We start from the raw sequence: 15948 nt of genomic DNA on the forward strand, positions 1-15948 counted from the left end.
TAACTTTAACAAAACAGCACTTTTAATGCACAGGCGAGTGGAGGAAAAAAAGACAAAAACACATAAACTAGGGTTGTACATTATACCGGTACTAGTATAGTAACACGGTACTAATAAATCAAAAACGGTACTATACTCTGTTTGAAAAGTACTGGTTCGCCATATTTTATTTATTTATTTATTTATTTTTTACAGGCATGACTCTGCGTCGTCGTCACGTCGTGACATTGTTGGTTTTACAAGCAGAGGAGCATGTTTGGCAGCGCACAATCACAGAGTACTGTGTATATGTACATATTTTTTCCTTTTTTATTTTTTTTTAAACGTAATTTTTTATATACATGTTACAGGTAGAGATGTCCGATAATGGCTTTTTTGCCGATGTCCGATATTGTCCAACTCTTAATTACCGATTCCGATATCAACCGATACCGATATATTCAGTCGTGGAATGAACACATTATTATGCCTAATTTTGTTGTGATGCCCCGCTGGATGCATTAAACCAGTGTTTTTCAACCTTTTTTGAGCCAAGGCACATTTTTTGCGTTGAAAAAATGCGGAGGCACACCACCAGCAGAAATCACAAAAAAACGAAACTCAGTTGACAGTAAAAAGTCGTTGTCGCAATAGTTGGATGTGACTTTAAAGTATAACCAAGCATGCATCAATATAGCTCTTGTCTCAAAGTAGGTGTACTGTCACGACCTGTCACATCACGCCGCTGTTTTCCTGAGTGTAGTGTTTTAGTTCTTGTCTTGCGCTCCTATTTTGGTGTTTTTTTCTCTTTTTTTGGTATTTTCCTGTAGCAGTTTCATGTCTTCCTTTGAGCGCTATTTCCCGCATCTACTTTGTTTTAGCAATCAAGAATATTTCAGTTGTTTTTATCCTTTGTGGGGACATTGTTGATTGTCATGTCATGTTCGGATGTACTTTGTGGACGCCATCTTTGCTCCACAGTAAGTCTTTGCTGTCGTCCAGCATTCTGTTTTTGTTGAGTTTGTAGCCAGTTCCGTTTTAGTTTTGTTCTGCATAGCCTTCCCTAAGCTACAATGCATTTTCTTAGGGGCACTCACCTTTTGTTTATTTTTGGTTTAAGCATTAGACACCTTTTTACCTGCACCCTGCCTACCGCTGTTTCCGACATCTACACAGCAATTAGCTACCGGCTGCCACCTACTGATATGGAAGAGTATTACACGGTTACTCTGCCAAGCTCTAGACAGCACCGACACTCAACAACAACACATCATTTGCAGACTATAATTACTGCTTTGCAAAAAATATTTTTAACCCAAATAGGTGAAATTAGATCATCTCCCACGGCACACCAGACTGTATCTCACGGCACACTGGTGTGCCGCGGCACAGTGGTTGGAAAACACTGCATTAAACAACGTAACAAGGTTTTCCAAAATAAATCAACTCAAATTATGGAAAAAAAATGCCAACATGGCACTGCCATATTTATTGTTGAAGTCACAAAGTGCATTATTTTTTTTAACATGCCTCAAAACAGCAGCTTGGAATTTGGGACATGCTCTCCCTGAGAGAGCATGAGGAGGTTGAGGTGGGCGTGGTTGGGGTTGGGGCGGGGTTTTAGGGGGTAGCGGGGGGGTGTATATTGTAGCGTCCCGGAAGAGTTAGTGCTGCAAGGGGTTCTGGGTATTTGTTCTGTTGTGTTTATGTTGTGTTACGGTGCGGATGTTCTCCCGAAATGTTTGTCATTCTTGTTTGGTGTGGGTTCACAGTGTGGCGCATATTTGTAACAGTGTTAAAGTTGTTTATACGGCCACCCTCAGTGTGACCTGTATGGCTTTTGACCAAGTATGCATTGCATTCACTTGTGTGTGTGTGAAAAGCCGCAGATATTATGTGACTGGGCCGGCACGCAAAGGCAGTGCCTTTAAGGTTTATTGGCGCTCTGTACTTCTCCCTTCGTCCATGTACACAGCGGCGTTTTAAAAAGTGATACATTTTACTTTTTGAAACGGATACCGATAATTTCCGATATTACATTTTAAAGCATTTGTTGGCCGGTAATGTCGGCAGTCCAATATTATCGGACATCCCTAGTAATTATCAATCCATCAAACTTTATTTATACAGCACTTTTAATGCAAAGGCGAGTTGAGGAAAAAAAGACAAAAACACAAACTAGGGTTGTATATTATACCGGTACTAGTATAGTAACACGGTACTAATGAATCAAAAACGGTACTATACTCTGTTTGAAAAGTACTGGTTCGCCATATTTTATTTACAGGCATGATACGTCATGACATTGCTGGTTTTACGAGCAGAGGAGCATGTTTGGCAGCGCACAATCACAGAGTACTGTGTATATGTACATATTGTTTCCATTTTTTTTTTACGTCATTTTTTTTATATACCGTATTTTCCGCACTATAAGGCGCACCTAAAAACCACAAATTTTCTCAAAAGCTGACAGTGCGCCTTATAACCCGGTGCGCTTTATATATGGATTAATATTACGATTCATTTTCATAAAGTTTCGATCTCGCAACTTCGGTAAACAGCCGCCATCTTTTTTCCCGGTAGAACAGGAAGCGCTTCTTCTTCTACGCAAGCAACCGCCAAGGTAAGCACCCGCCCCCATAGAACAGGAAGCGCTTCTTCTTCTACTGTAAGCTACCACCCGCCCCCGGAAGAAAAAGAAGAGCGCGGATATTTCGTTTCATTTCCTTTGTGTGTTTACATCTGTAAAGACCAGACTACAAAATGCACGTACGGTGAATATTCGCACCACAGGGAATGAGAAGTCGTCCTTCACTGTGGTTCTAGCTTGCCATGCTAATGGCCAGAAACTTCCTCCCATGGTGATATTCAAAAGGAAGACCTTGCCAAAAGAGACCTTTCCAGCCGGCGTCATCATAAAAGCTAACTCGAAGGGATGGATGGATGAAGAAAAGATGAGCGAGTGGTTAAGGGAAGTTTACGCGAAGAGGCCGGGTGGCTTTTTTCACACAGCTCCGTCCATGTTGATATACGACTCTATGCGCGCCCACATCACAGATGGTGTCAAAAAACAAGTGAAGCACACAAATACAACACTCGCCGTCATTCCGGGTGGATTAACCAAAGAACTCCAACCGCTGGATATTGGTGTCAACAGGGCATTCAAATCACGACTGCGAACGGCGTGGGAACAATTGATGACCGAAGGCGAACACACCTTCACTAAAACAGGCAGACAGCGCCGGACGACATACGCCAACATTTGCCAGTGGATCGTAAATGCCTGGGCAGATATTTCGGTCACAACTGTGGTCCGAGCTTTCCGGAAGGCAGGATTCACAGAACTACTGGACAACAACAGCGACACTGACTCCGATGACTTCGACGAGACGGAACCGGCCATTTTGGATCCCACGCTTGCGCAACTTTTCAATTCGGACACCGAAGACGAAGAATTCGAAGGATTTACGAATGAAGAATAACTTCAGAAGGTGAGCGCTATGTTTATTTTGTGTGTTGTGACATTAACGTTCGAGCAACATTATGTTGCTATTGCTCTACACCATTTTGAATTTTACTATGTTTGTGATTGCACATTTGCGTACATTTTGGGACAGAGTTGTTAGAACGCTGGTTTTCAATATATTATTAAAGTTTGACTGAACTATCTGACTGTTTTTTTGACATTCCCTTTAGCGCAGCGTAGGGGCGGCTTATTGGTGGACAAAGTTATGAAATATGCAATTCATTGAAGGTGCGGCTAATAATCCGGTGCGCCTTATAGTGCGGAAAATACGGTACATGTTACAGGTTATATATCTTTTATTATTGAATGTATCAAATGTGATGCATATATAATGGACCACAATGGAAACAAGCCTTTTGGCTTTTGGTGCCATCCATTTGCCTTTTTTAAAGCGTTAGATGGATTCAATTCCTTAAGATGTCAATAAACTTCTCAATCATCCATCCAGCCATCCATTTTCTACCGCTTGTCCCTTTCGGGGTCGCGGGGTTGCTGGAGCCTATCCCAGCTGCATTCGGGTGGAAGGCGGGGTACACCCTGGACAAGTACTTCTCAATCAATCAATCAAAAACTTACAAGCAGACAGTGTGTGGACAGAAAAGGGGGAATGGACGCATTTTGGCTTAAAAACTAAAGATAATGTAATGATACCAAGTACAGGAGCGTACCGAGTAGATACTATTATGATTACGTCAATATTTTTTAGCATCACAAAATATTTTTTCGTTTTTTATTTATATTATGTTATTAACTCAGGAAATATGTCCCTGGACTAGGGTTGTGCGGTAAACCGGTATTGATATATACACGCATTACAAACATAGCAGCTAAAATCATCGGCCTACCCACACCCAACATTTCAGATTTAAACCACAGTTTGGCAAACACAATAGTCCAGGATATCACTCACCCACTACACCAATACATAATCCCACTACCATCAGGGCGCAGGTACAGAACCATCAAATTCCGGAGGAAAAGCCTGATCCCTGCAGCTATAGCCGCCCTTAACAGCAGGCCCGGCCGACCTGTATGACAAGCCTGTAAATGTGTTGGTCATGTATGATGTCTTTTTGTTATTTTTGTTTTGTGATGTGTAATGTCTATTGTTTAAATGTATGGCAGTGAAAATGAATTTCCCCAATGGGGACCAATAAATCTATCTAATCTAATGTACCGCGGTACTAATGAATCATATTCAGTACTACTAAAAAGTACCGGTCCACCACCCCCCGGCCCCCCGTCGTGACATTGCTGGTTTTTAGAATAGAATAGAAAGTACTTTATTGATCCTTGGGGGATCAATAAAGCAGCATAATACTACCACCACCATGCTTGACGGTAGGCATGGTGTTCCTGGTATTAAAGGCCTCACCTATTCTCCTCCAAACATATTGCTGGGTATTGTGGCCAAACCGCTCCATTTTTGTTTCATCTGACATCACATGGACAAAGATAAGACCTTCTGGAGGAAAGTTCTGTGGTCAAATGAACCAAAAATGGAGCTGTTTGGCCACAATACCCAGCAATATGTTTGGAGGAGAAAAGGTGAGGCCTTTAATCCCCGGAACACCATTCCTACCGTCAAGCAAGGTGGTGGTAGTATTATACTCTGGGCCTGTTTTGCTGCCAATGGAACTGGTGCTTTACAGAGAGTAAATGGGACAATGAAAAAGGAGGATTAACTCCAAATTCTTCAGGACAAGCTAAAATCGTCAGCTCGGAGGGTGGGTCTTGGGCGCAGTTGGGTGTTCCAACAGGACAATGACCCCAGACGAGGGATGTCCCGATCCGATATTTGGATCGGATCGGCTGCCGATATTTGCCAAAAATTGCGTATCGGCAAGGCATGGGAAAATGCCGATCCAGATCCAGTTTAAAAAAAAAACTCCGGTCCGTGTTTTCCAACGCACCGATTTAAATAATACATTCAACTTTTCTGCTGCTCCCTAATTTCCGTTCCGCATTTTCCAGCACACCTTCAACACATCCACAGGTCTGTGAATTCTCACGCAGTTGCTTTTAGCTGCTAGCAGTACACGACAGGCTCTTCTCACTCTTTCCTGTGTCTCCCTCTCACAGACAGCAAGTGCACCTTCTTACACACGTCACATACTGTCACGTCATACGTCACATACTGTCACGTCATACGTCACATACGTATACGTCCTCCCCGAGCAGAGAGGTAACAGCATGGCTAACGTTAGCTGTGATGCTAGCGCAGCCGTGTGACCAACATTCTTTCTAAAGGTGCTCGCCTGTGCAATTGCGCACTGTTTAAGCGTCCTCTGCGCATAGCAAATCTATGCCAGGCACAAAATCAAATAAAAAAATAAGTGCATAACAATTTTCGACACACGGACACGACAGAGAAAACAGTTTTCGTCATCATTGTTCAAATATTGTGACGTCTGTCGAGACGCTTATCTCCATTCGGTGCCACACGTCCACACCATCAAAATGCAGAGGCAAAAATTTCCACATCAACACCGTATGAAAAAATTTGTGATTTTTTTAGTTGTGATTTCCTTCTCTGCATGAAAGTTTAAAAGTAGCATATATTAATGCAGTATGAAGAATGTTTTAATGTAGACATGCAAGCCTTGAAAGAAAATGTTGAAAATCAAGACTACATTTCCTGCAAATGGGTGCATTTATACCCTATATTTTAACTTTAGATTTATTCTCATATCAAACTCTTTTGGCTGTCTTTTTGACACTTACATTCGGCGCCCCCCTCCAGACCCTGGATTATAAATAATGTAAATAATTCAATGTGATTATCTTGTGTGATGACTGTATTATGATGATAGTATATATCTGATAGTATATATCTGTATCATGAATCAATTTAAATGGACCCCGACTTAAACAAGTTGAAAAACTTATTGGGGTGTTACCATTTAGTGGTCAATTGTACGGAATATGTACTTCACTGTGCAACCTACTAATAAAAGTCTCAATCAATCAATCAAAACACATAGAATCATCATACTGCTGTGATTATATGCATCAAGTGTTCATTAAAGGCTAAGGCAAAATATCAAGATATATATCGTGTATCGCAATATGGCCTTAAAATATCGCAATATTAAAAAAAGGCCATATCGCCCAGCCCTAGTTCAATGATGCCATTTCTGTTTGTCATGTATAAATTTGTCTATTTTGTGTTTATCCTTGAATAAACAGGTCAGTTTCTTGTTACCAACCATTGTGTATTATTCAAACTCCCCTAATTCAGCTGGTTAGTTGTTATCAAGAGTACTAAAACCCTTTTCAACATGATTCTGACAACTAAGTAGGCTAAATAACTTTAAACTTTAATACATGCTCGGATAGGCCAGTATCGGTCAGTATCGGTATCGGTCAGGAAATGCAAAAACAATATCGGTATCGGATCGGAAGTGCAAAAACCTGGATCAGGACATCCCTACCCCAAACACAGGTCAAAAGTGGTAAAGGAATGGCTAAATCAGGCTAGAATGAAGGTTTTAGAATGGCCTTCCCAAAGTCCTGACTTAAACGTGTGGACAATGCTAAAGAAACAAGTCCATGTAAAAAACCCAACAAATTTAGCTGAACTGCACCACTTTTTGTCAAGAGGAGTGGTCAAAAATTCAAGCAGAAGCTTGTGGATGGCTACCAAAAGCGCCTTATTGCAGGTAAACTTGCCAAGGGACATGTAAGCAAATATTAACATTGCTGTATGTATACTTTTGACCAAGTCACATTTTCAGTAGACCCATAATAAATTCATAAAAGAAGCAAACTTCATGAATGTTTTTTGTGACCAACAAGTATGTGCTCCAATCACTCTATCACAAAAAAGTAAGAGTTGTAGAAATGATTGGAAACTCAAGACAGCCATGACATTATGTTCTTTACACGTGTATGTAAACTTTTGACCAGGACTGTACTATAGTGTATGTTACCTCTGTTTTAAATGTTATTTTTTAGTCTGTATTTCTTTGTAGTGTACAACCCTTTGTTCTTCAACTGTGGTTGTTTTTAAAGGGCTTTATAAATAAAGTTAGTATGGTATCAGCAAGTTATGTGATCCAATTGTGGACTAGTTGCCAGTGTAACTTACCTATCGTGCAGTCGTTGCCGATGACGCTGTTGGAGATAAAACAGTTGGCGCCGACGTTGGTGTCGCAGCCAATCAGCACGTTCTCCTCCATCTGGCTGCCGTGGCCCAGGCTGACCCCCGAGCCTCGGTAGACGTTGTGGCGGGAGTATGTGCAGCTCCACCCTTTCTGGTCCGTAAAATTGGACTCGGGAGTGAGGGGGTAGACCCAGCGCCTCACCAGGTCCGACGACACCGAGTCGTACATGAGCAGGTTGGACACTCGGGCCCCGTAACCGTCTTTGGTGACGTGCATGTGTATCTGATTGCCCAGGATCTGATGGTGGAGGCAAACAAAACAAAAAAAAGGGGCTTGAAATGTGTTGAATTATAGGATGTGATATTGTGGAACAGTGCATAGGATTCAGTGCCATCCATCCATCCATCCATCTTCTTCCGCTTATCCGAGGTCGGGTCGCGGGGGCAGCAGCTTAAGCAGGGAAGCCCAGACTTCCCTCTCCCCAGCCACTTCGTCCAGCTCTTCCTGTGGGACCCCGAGGCGTTCCCAGGCCAGCCGGGAGATATAGTCTTCCCAACGTGTCCTGGGTCTTCCCCGCGGCCTCCTACCGGTGGGACGTGCCCTAAACACCTCCCTAGGGAGGCGTTCGGGTGGCATCCTGACCAGATGCCCGAACCACCTCATCTGGCTCCTCTCGATGTGGAGGAGCAGCGGCTTTACTTTGAGCTCCTCCCGGATGGCAGAGCTTCTCACCCTATCTCTAAGGGAGAGCCCCGCCACCCGGCGGAGGAAACTCATTTCGGCCGCTTGTACCCGTGATCTTGTCCTTTCGGTCATAACCCAAAGCTCATGACCATAGGTGAGGATGGGAACGTAGATCGACCGGTAAATTGAGAGCTTTGCCTTCCGGCTCAGCTCCTTCTTCACCACAACGGATCGATACAGCGTCCGCATTACTGAAGACGCCGCACCGATGCGCCTGTCGATCTCACGATCCACTCTTCCCCCACTCGTGAACAAGACTCCAAGGTACTTGAACTCCTCCACTTGGGGCAAGATCTCCTCCCCAACCCGGAGATGGCACTCCACCCTTTTCCGGGCGAGAACCATGGACTCGGACTTGGAGGTGCTGATTCTCATCCCAGTCGCTTCACACTCAGCTGCGAACCGATCCAGTGAGAGCTGAAGATCCTGGCCAGATGAAGCCATCAGGACCACATCATCTGCAAAAAGCAGAGACCTAATCCTGCAGCCACCAAACCAGATCCCCTCAACGCCTTGACTGCGCCTAGAAATTCTGTCCATAAAAGTTATGAACAGAATCGGTGACAAAGGGCAGCCTTGGCGGAGTCCAACCCTCACTGGAAACGTGTCCGACTTACTACCGGCAATGCGGACCAAGCTCTGGCACTGATCATACAGGGAGCGGACTGCCACAATCAGACAGTCCGATACCCCGTACTCTCTGAGCACTCCCCACAGGACTTCCCGAGGGACACGGTCGAATGCCTTCTCCAAGTCCACAAAACACATGTAGACTGGTTGGGCAAACTCCCATGCACCCTCAAGGACCCTGCCGAGAGTATAGAGCTGGTCCACAGTTCCACGACCAGGACGAAAACCACACTGTTCCTCCTGAATCCGAGGTTCGACTATCCGGCGTAGCCTCCTCTCCAGTACACCTGAATAGACCTTACCGGGAAGGCTGAGGAGTGTGATCCCACGATAGTTAGAACACACCCTCCGGTTCCCCTTCTTAAAGAGAGGAACCACCACCCCTGTCTGCCAATCCAGAGGTACCGCCCCCGATGTCCACGCGATGCTGCAGAGTCTTGTCAACCAAGACAGCCCCACAGCATCCAGAGCCTTAAGGAACTCCGGGCGGATCTCATCTACCCCCGGGGCCTTGCCACCGAGGAGCTTTTTAACTACCTCAGCAACCTCAGCCCCAGAAATAGGAGAGCCCACCACAGACTCCCCAGGCACTGCTACCTCATAGGAAGACGTGTTGGTGGGATTGAGGAGGTCTTCGAAGTATTCCCTCCACCGATCCACAACATCCGCAGTCGAGATCAGCAGAACACCATCCTCACCATACACGGTGTTGATAGTGCACTGCTTCCCCTTTCCGAGGCGGCGGATGGTGGACCAGAATTGCTTCGAAGCCGTCCGGAAGTCGTTTTCCATGGCCTCACCGAACTCCTCCCATGTCCGAGTTTTTGCCTCTGCGACCGCTGAAGCCGCACACCGCTTGGCCTGTCGGTACCTGTCCGCTGCCTCAGGAGTCCTATGAGCCAAAAAAAACCCGATAGGACTCCTTCTTCAGCTTGACGGCATCCCTCACCGCCGGTGTCCACCAACGGGTTCTAGGATTACCGCCACGACAAGCACCAACTACCTTGCGGCCACAGCTCCAATCAGCCGCCTCGACAATAGAGGCGCGGAACATGGTCCATTCGGACTCAATGTCCAGCACCTCCCTCGTGACATGTTCAAAGTTCTTCCGGAGGTGGGAATTGAAACTCTCTCTGACAGGAGACTCTGCCAGATGTTCCCAGCAAACCCTCACTATGCGTTTGGGCCTGCCAGGTCTGTCCGGCATCCTCCCCCACCATCGCAGCCAACTCACCACCAGGTGGTGATCGGTAGAAAGCTCCGCCCCTCTCTTCACCCGAGTGTCCAAAAGATGAGGCCGCAAATCCGGATTCAGTGAGCAGTACAAAATGTATTTTGTGGTATGAGCTAGTACCCGCACTCTTTTACTACAAAGCCACGCTGTTGTAACACGTGCAGAATGTGGCTTGGCATTGTCTTACTGAAATAAGCAGGGGCGTCCATGATAACGTTGCTTGGATGGCAACATATGTTGCTCCAAAACATGTATGTACCTTTCAGCATTAATGGCACCTTCACAGATGTGTAAGTTACCCATGCCTTGGGCACTAATACACCCCCATACCATCACAGATGCTGGCTTTTTAACTTTGCGCATAGAACAATCCGGATGGTTCTTTTCCTCTTTGGTCCAGAGGACATGACCTCCACAGTTTCCAAAAACCATTTGAAATGTGGACTCGTCAGACCACAGAACACTTTTCCACTTTGTATCAGTCCATCTTGGATGAGCTCAGGCCCAGCGAAGCCGACTGCGTTTCTGGGTGTTGTTGATAAACGGTTTTCGCCTTGCATAGGAGAGTTTTAACTTGCACTTACAGATGTAGCGACCAACCGTAGTTACTGACAGTGGGTTTTTGAAGTGTTCCTGAGCCCATGTGGTGATATCCTTTACACACTGATGTCGCTTGTTGATGCAGTACAGCCTGAGGGATCGAAGGTCACGGGCTTAGCTGCTTACGTGCAGTGATTTCTCCAGATTCTCTGAACCCTTTGATGATATTATGGACCGTAGATGGTGAAATCCCTAAATTCCTTGCAATAGCTGGTTGAGAAAGCTTTTTCTTAAACTGTTCAACAATTTGCTCACGCATTTGTTGACAAAGTGGTGACCCTCGCCCCATCCTTGTTTGTGAATGACTGAGCATTTCATGGAATCTACTTTTATACCCAATCATGGCACCCACCCCTTTGCGCCTAGCACAATCCGGATGGTTCTTTTCCTCTTTGGTCCAGAGGACACGACGTCCACAGTTTCCAAAAACAATTTGAAATGTGGACTCGTCAGACCACAGAACACTTTTCCACTTTGCATCAGTCCATCTTAGATGAGCTCGGGCCCGGCGTTTCTGGGTGTTGTTGATAAATGGCTTTGGATTTGCATAGGAGTTTTAACTTGCACTTACAGATGTAGCGACCAACTGTAGTTACTGACAGTGGTTTTCTGAAGAGTTCCTGAGCCCATGTGGTGATATCCTTTACACACTGAGGTCAGTTTTTGAGGGATCGAAGGTCACGGGCACAGTAATTTTTCCAGATTCTCTGAACCTAGATGGTGAAATCCCTAAAATTCCTCGCAATAGCTCGTTAAGAAATGTTGTTCTTAAACTGTTGGACAATTTGCTCACGCATTTGCTCACAAAGTGGTGACCCTCGCCCCGTCCTTGTTTCCATTTCATGGAACCTGCTTTTATACCCAATCGTGGCACCCACCTGTTCCCAATTAGCCTGTTCACCTGTGGGACGTTCCAAATAAGTGTTTGATGAGCATTCCTCAACTTCCTCAGTCTTTTTTGCCACTTGTGCCAGCTTTTTTTGAAACATGTTGCAGGCATCAAACTCAAAATGAGCTAATATTTGCAAGAAATAAAGTTTTCCAGTTCGAACGTTAAATATCTTGTCTTTGCAATTGAATATAAGTTGAAAAAAGGATTTGCAAATCATTGTATTCTGTTTTTATTTACCATTTACACAACGTGACAACTTTACTGGTTTTGGGGTTTGTAAACAAAAATGTGCAAAATATTTTTGTGTAAATAAATCATTTCACAACATATTTATCTGCGACTTATAGTCCGGGCTAATACATGGGGGAAAAAAATGTCCCTTCTAAAATAGGGAAATAGGGTAATGAGGGCATCAGGGGCCTAGTGGTTAGAGCAGGGGTAGGGAACCTATGGCTCTAGAGCCAGATGTGGCTCTTTTGATGACTGCATCTGGCTCTCAGATAAATCAAAAGTAATGAATAATTCCGCTGGTAATCACAGTCTTAAAAATAACGTTCAAAATATAAAACATTCTCATGCATTTTAATCCATCCATCCGTTTTTTACCGCACCTGTTCAAGAAGTGCCATTAATGGTAAGAAGTATTTTATTTATTATTGGTAAGCTTCAGAATAACAATGTTATTAAAAAGAATAACTCTAGAAATGTTGGTCTTACTTAAAAATGCACGCATCTAGTTGTATTCGGTGTTAAAAAAAATATTATATGGCTCTCACGGAAATACATTTTAAAATATTTGGCTTTCATGGCTCTCTAAGCCAAAAAGGTTCCCGACCCCTGGGTTAGAGTGTCCGCCCTGAGGTCGGTAGGTTGTGAGTTCAAACCCTGGCCGAGTCATACCAAAGACTATAAAAATGGGAGCCATTACCTCCCTGCTTGGCACTCAGCATCAAGGGTTGGAATTGGGGGGTTAAATCACCAAAAATGATTCCCGGGCGCGGCCACCGCTGCTGCTCACTGCTCCCCTCACCTCCCAGGGGGTGATCAAGGGTGATGGGTCAAATGCAGAGAATAATTTCGCTTATGAGAAGAGGGAAAAAATGTGCAACCTCACCACAAGATGGCCCTAAACCCCATGCACTGGTCCTTTGGGCAAAAAACACTTTATTACCTCTTCATTCACCAAAATCCCCCTGACAAAGTCATTCCTCGTCTGGTAATCAAAATTGTCAGTGAAGAGCTCGGCGACCTAAAACATGAGAGCAAAACAGAGTTTTTTTTTAAAGTTTTTTTTTATTTTTTAATTCCTGTCTCTGGAACTGAAACGCACCTGTGGTGAGCAGATGCTGATGTGGCAGTCCAGGAGGTCGTGTCTGATTTCAAACTCGTCGCTTCCGTTGTGGAAAATGTTCTGGAGAAGGAGCAGGGATTTTAGCGACGTTCCATTCTGTATTTGCTAAACACACACAGCAAATGTAGTGTAGGTGGAGATGTGTACTGCATCACATGCACAGGAAATAAATTATAAACATCCCAGCATAGCATTTTACCACTAGCGCTTCTAATTAGGGATGTCCGATAACATCGGCCGATAAATGCTTTAAAATGTAATATCGGAAATTATCGGCATCGGTTTCAAAGTGATTAGTATCGGTTTCAAAAAGTAAAATGCATGACTTTTTAAAACGCCGCTGTGTACACGGACGTAGGGAGAAGTACAGAGCGCCAATAAACCTTGAAGGCACTGCCTTTGCGTGCCGGCCCAGTCACATAATATCTACGGCTTTTCACACACACAAGTGAATGCAATTCATACTTGGTCAACAGCCATACAGGTCACACTGAGGGTGGCCGTATAAGCAACTTTAACACTGTTACAAATATGCGCCACACTGTGAACAAGAATGACAAACACATTTCGGGAGAACATCCGCACCGTAACACAACAGAACCCCTTGCAGCACTAACTCTTCCGGGACGCTACAATATACACCCCCCCCCGCTACCCCCGAAGCTACGTGAAAGCATGGCTGAGCTACAAGAGGAGGTAATCTTGTCTTTTTGGCGTTGAGAGCAATCGTCCATTAAAATGGTATGTACACATTAAATTGGCCCGTTTTTTTGTTTATCCGTGAATAGCGCTGCCGTGGTAACACGAAACGTCCCCAATTGAGAGTACCTCCATCGGCGCGAACGAGACCTTTCCGACGGTGCAACATATGTGGGGGTTCGTTGGCCAGTTCGCCTCGTATTAAGCCTAAGAGAAACGTGTGGAACTATAATAACACAAGTTGAAGTATGAGCAAGAATAATATGGGCTGCTTGCATTGCAGCAGGCCCATAATTATAGACAATGTTTCAGAACAATTCCCACCAATCTTATTGTTTAACTGCTACGAGTGACTGTTTCCTTGATCAAATTTTTTTTAAATAAACTATAATAATCATAATATGGGCTGCTTGCATTGCAGCAGGCCCATAATTATACACCATGTTTCAGAACAATTCCCACCAATCTTATCATTTAACTGGTACGAGTGACTGTTTCCTTGATCAAAAAATTTCAAAATAAACTATAATAATCATAATAATATGGGCTGCTTGCATTGCAGCAGGCCCATAACTGTAGACAATGTTTCAGAACAATTCCCACCAATCTTATCGTTTAACTGGTACAAGTGACTGTTTCCTTGATCAAAACATTTCTAAATAAACTATAATAATCATAATAATATGGGCTGCTTGCATTGCAGCAGGCCCATAATTATAAGCAATGTTTCAGAACAATTTCCACCAATCTTATCGTTTAACTGGCACGAGTGACTGTTTCCTTGATCAATTTTTTTAAAAATAAACTATAATAATCATAATAATATGGGCTGCTTGCATTGCAGCAGGCCCATAATTGTAGAAAATGTTTCAGAACAATTCCCACCAATCTTATCGTTTAACTGCTACGAGTGACTGTTGATCAAAAAAATTCTAAATAAACTATTATAATCATGATGATATGGGCTGCTTGCATTGCAGCAGGCCCATAATCATAGACAATGTTTCAGAACAATTGCCACCAATCTTATCGTTTAACTGGTACGAGTGACTGTTTCCTTGATCAAAAAATTTCAAAATAAACTATAATAATCACAATAATATGGGCTGCTTGCATTGCAGCTGTTTCAGAACAATTCCCACCAATCTTATCGTTTAACTGCTACGAGTGACTGTTGATCAAAACATTTCTAAATAAACTATAATAATCAAAATAATATGGGCTGCTTGCATTGCAGCAGGCCCATAACTATAGACAATGTTTCAGAACAATTCCCACCAATCTTATCGTTTAACCGGTACGAGTGACTGTTTCCTTGATCAAAAAATTCCAAAATAAACTATAATAATCACAATAATATGGGCTGCTTGTATTACAGCAGGCCCATAACTATAGAATGTTTCACAACAATTCCCACCAATCTTATCGTTTAACTGCTACGAGTGACTGTTGATCAAAAAATGTCGAAATAAACTATTATAATCATAATAATATGGGCTGCTTGCATTGCAGCAGGCCCATAATTATAGACAATGTTTCAGAACAATTGCCACCAATCTTATCGTTTAACTGGTACGAGTGACTGTTTCCTTGATCAAAACATTTCAAAATAAACTATAATAATCACAATAATATGGGCTGCTTGCATTGCAGCTGTTTCAGAACAATTCCCACCAATCTTATCGTTTAACTGCTACGAGTGACTGTTGATCAAAAAATTTCTAAATAAACTATTATAATCATAATAATATGGGCTGCTTGCATTGCAGCAGGCCCATAATTATAGACAATGTTTCAGAACAATTCCCACCAATCTTATCGTTTAACTGGTACGAGTGACTGTTTCCTTGATCAAAAAATTTCAAAATAAACTATAATAATCATATCAATATGGGCTGCTTGCATTGCAGCAGGCCCATAATTATAGACAATGTTTCAGAACAATTCCCACCAATCTTATCGTTTAACTGCTACGAGTGACTGTTGATCAAAACATTTCTAAATAAACTATTATAATCATAATAATATGGGCTGCTTGCATTGCAGCAGGCCCATAATTATAGACAATGTTTCAGAACAATTGCCACCAATCTTATCGTTTAACTGCTACGAGTGACTGTTGATCAAAAAATTTCTAAATAAACTATAATAATCATAATAATATGGGCTGCTTGCATTGCAGCAGGC

General features: G+C 43.3%; 1 protein-coding gene across 1 annotated transcript in view; it reads right to left on the minus strand.

Moving 5' to 3' along the window:
- The window catches only part of eif2b5 (eukaryotic translation initiation factor 2B, subunit 5 epsilon), a 59511-nt gene that overhangs the window by 22472 nt on the left and 21091 nt on the right, over positions 1 to 15948 (minus strand). The window contains exons 5-7 of the mRNA XM_061935721.1: positions 13042 to 13122; positions 12883 to 12960; positions 7596 to 7908 (exon numbers count right to left, since the gene is read on the minus strand). Coding sequence (XP_061791705.1) covers positions 7596 to 7908; positions 12883 to 12960; positions 13042 to 13122 — 472 coding nt within the window. The remainder of the gene's footprint in view (positions 1 to 7595; positions 7909 to 12882; positions 12961 to 13041; positions 13123 to 15948) is intronic.

The sequence above is a fragment of the Nerophis lumbriciformis genome, linkage group LG03 (genome assembly GCF_033978685.3).
Source record: "Nerophis lumbriciformis linkage group LG03, RoL_Nlum_v2.1, whole genome shotgun sequence".
NCBI lineage: Eukaryota > Metazoa > Chordata > Actinopteri > Syngnathiformes > Syngnathidae > Nerophis > Nerophis lumbriciformis.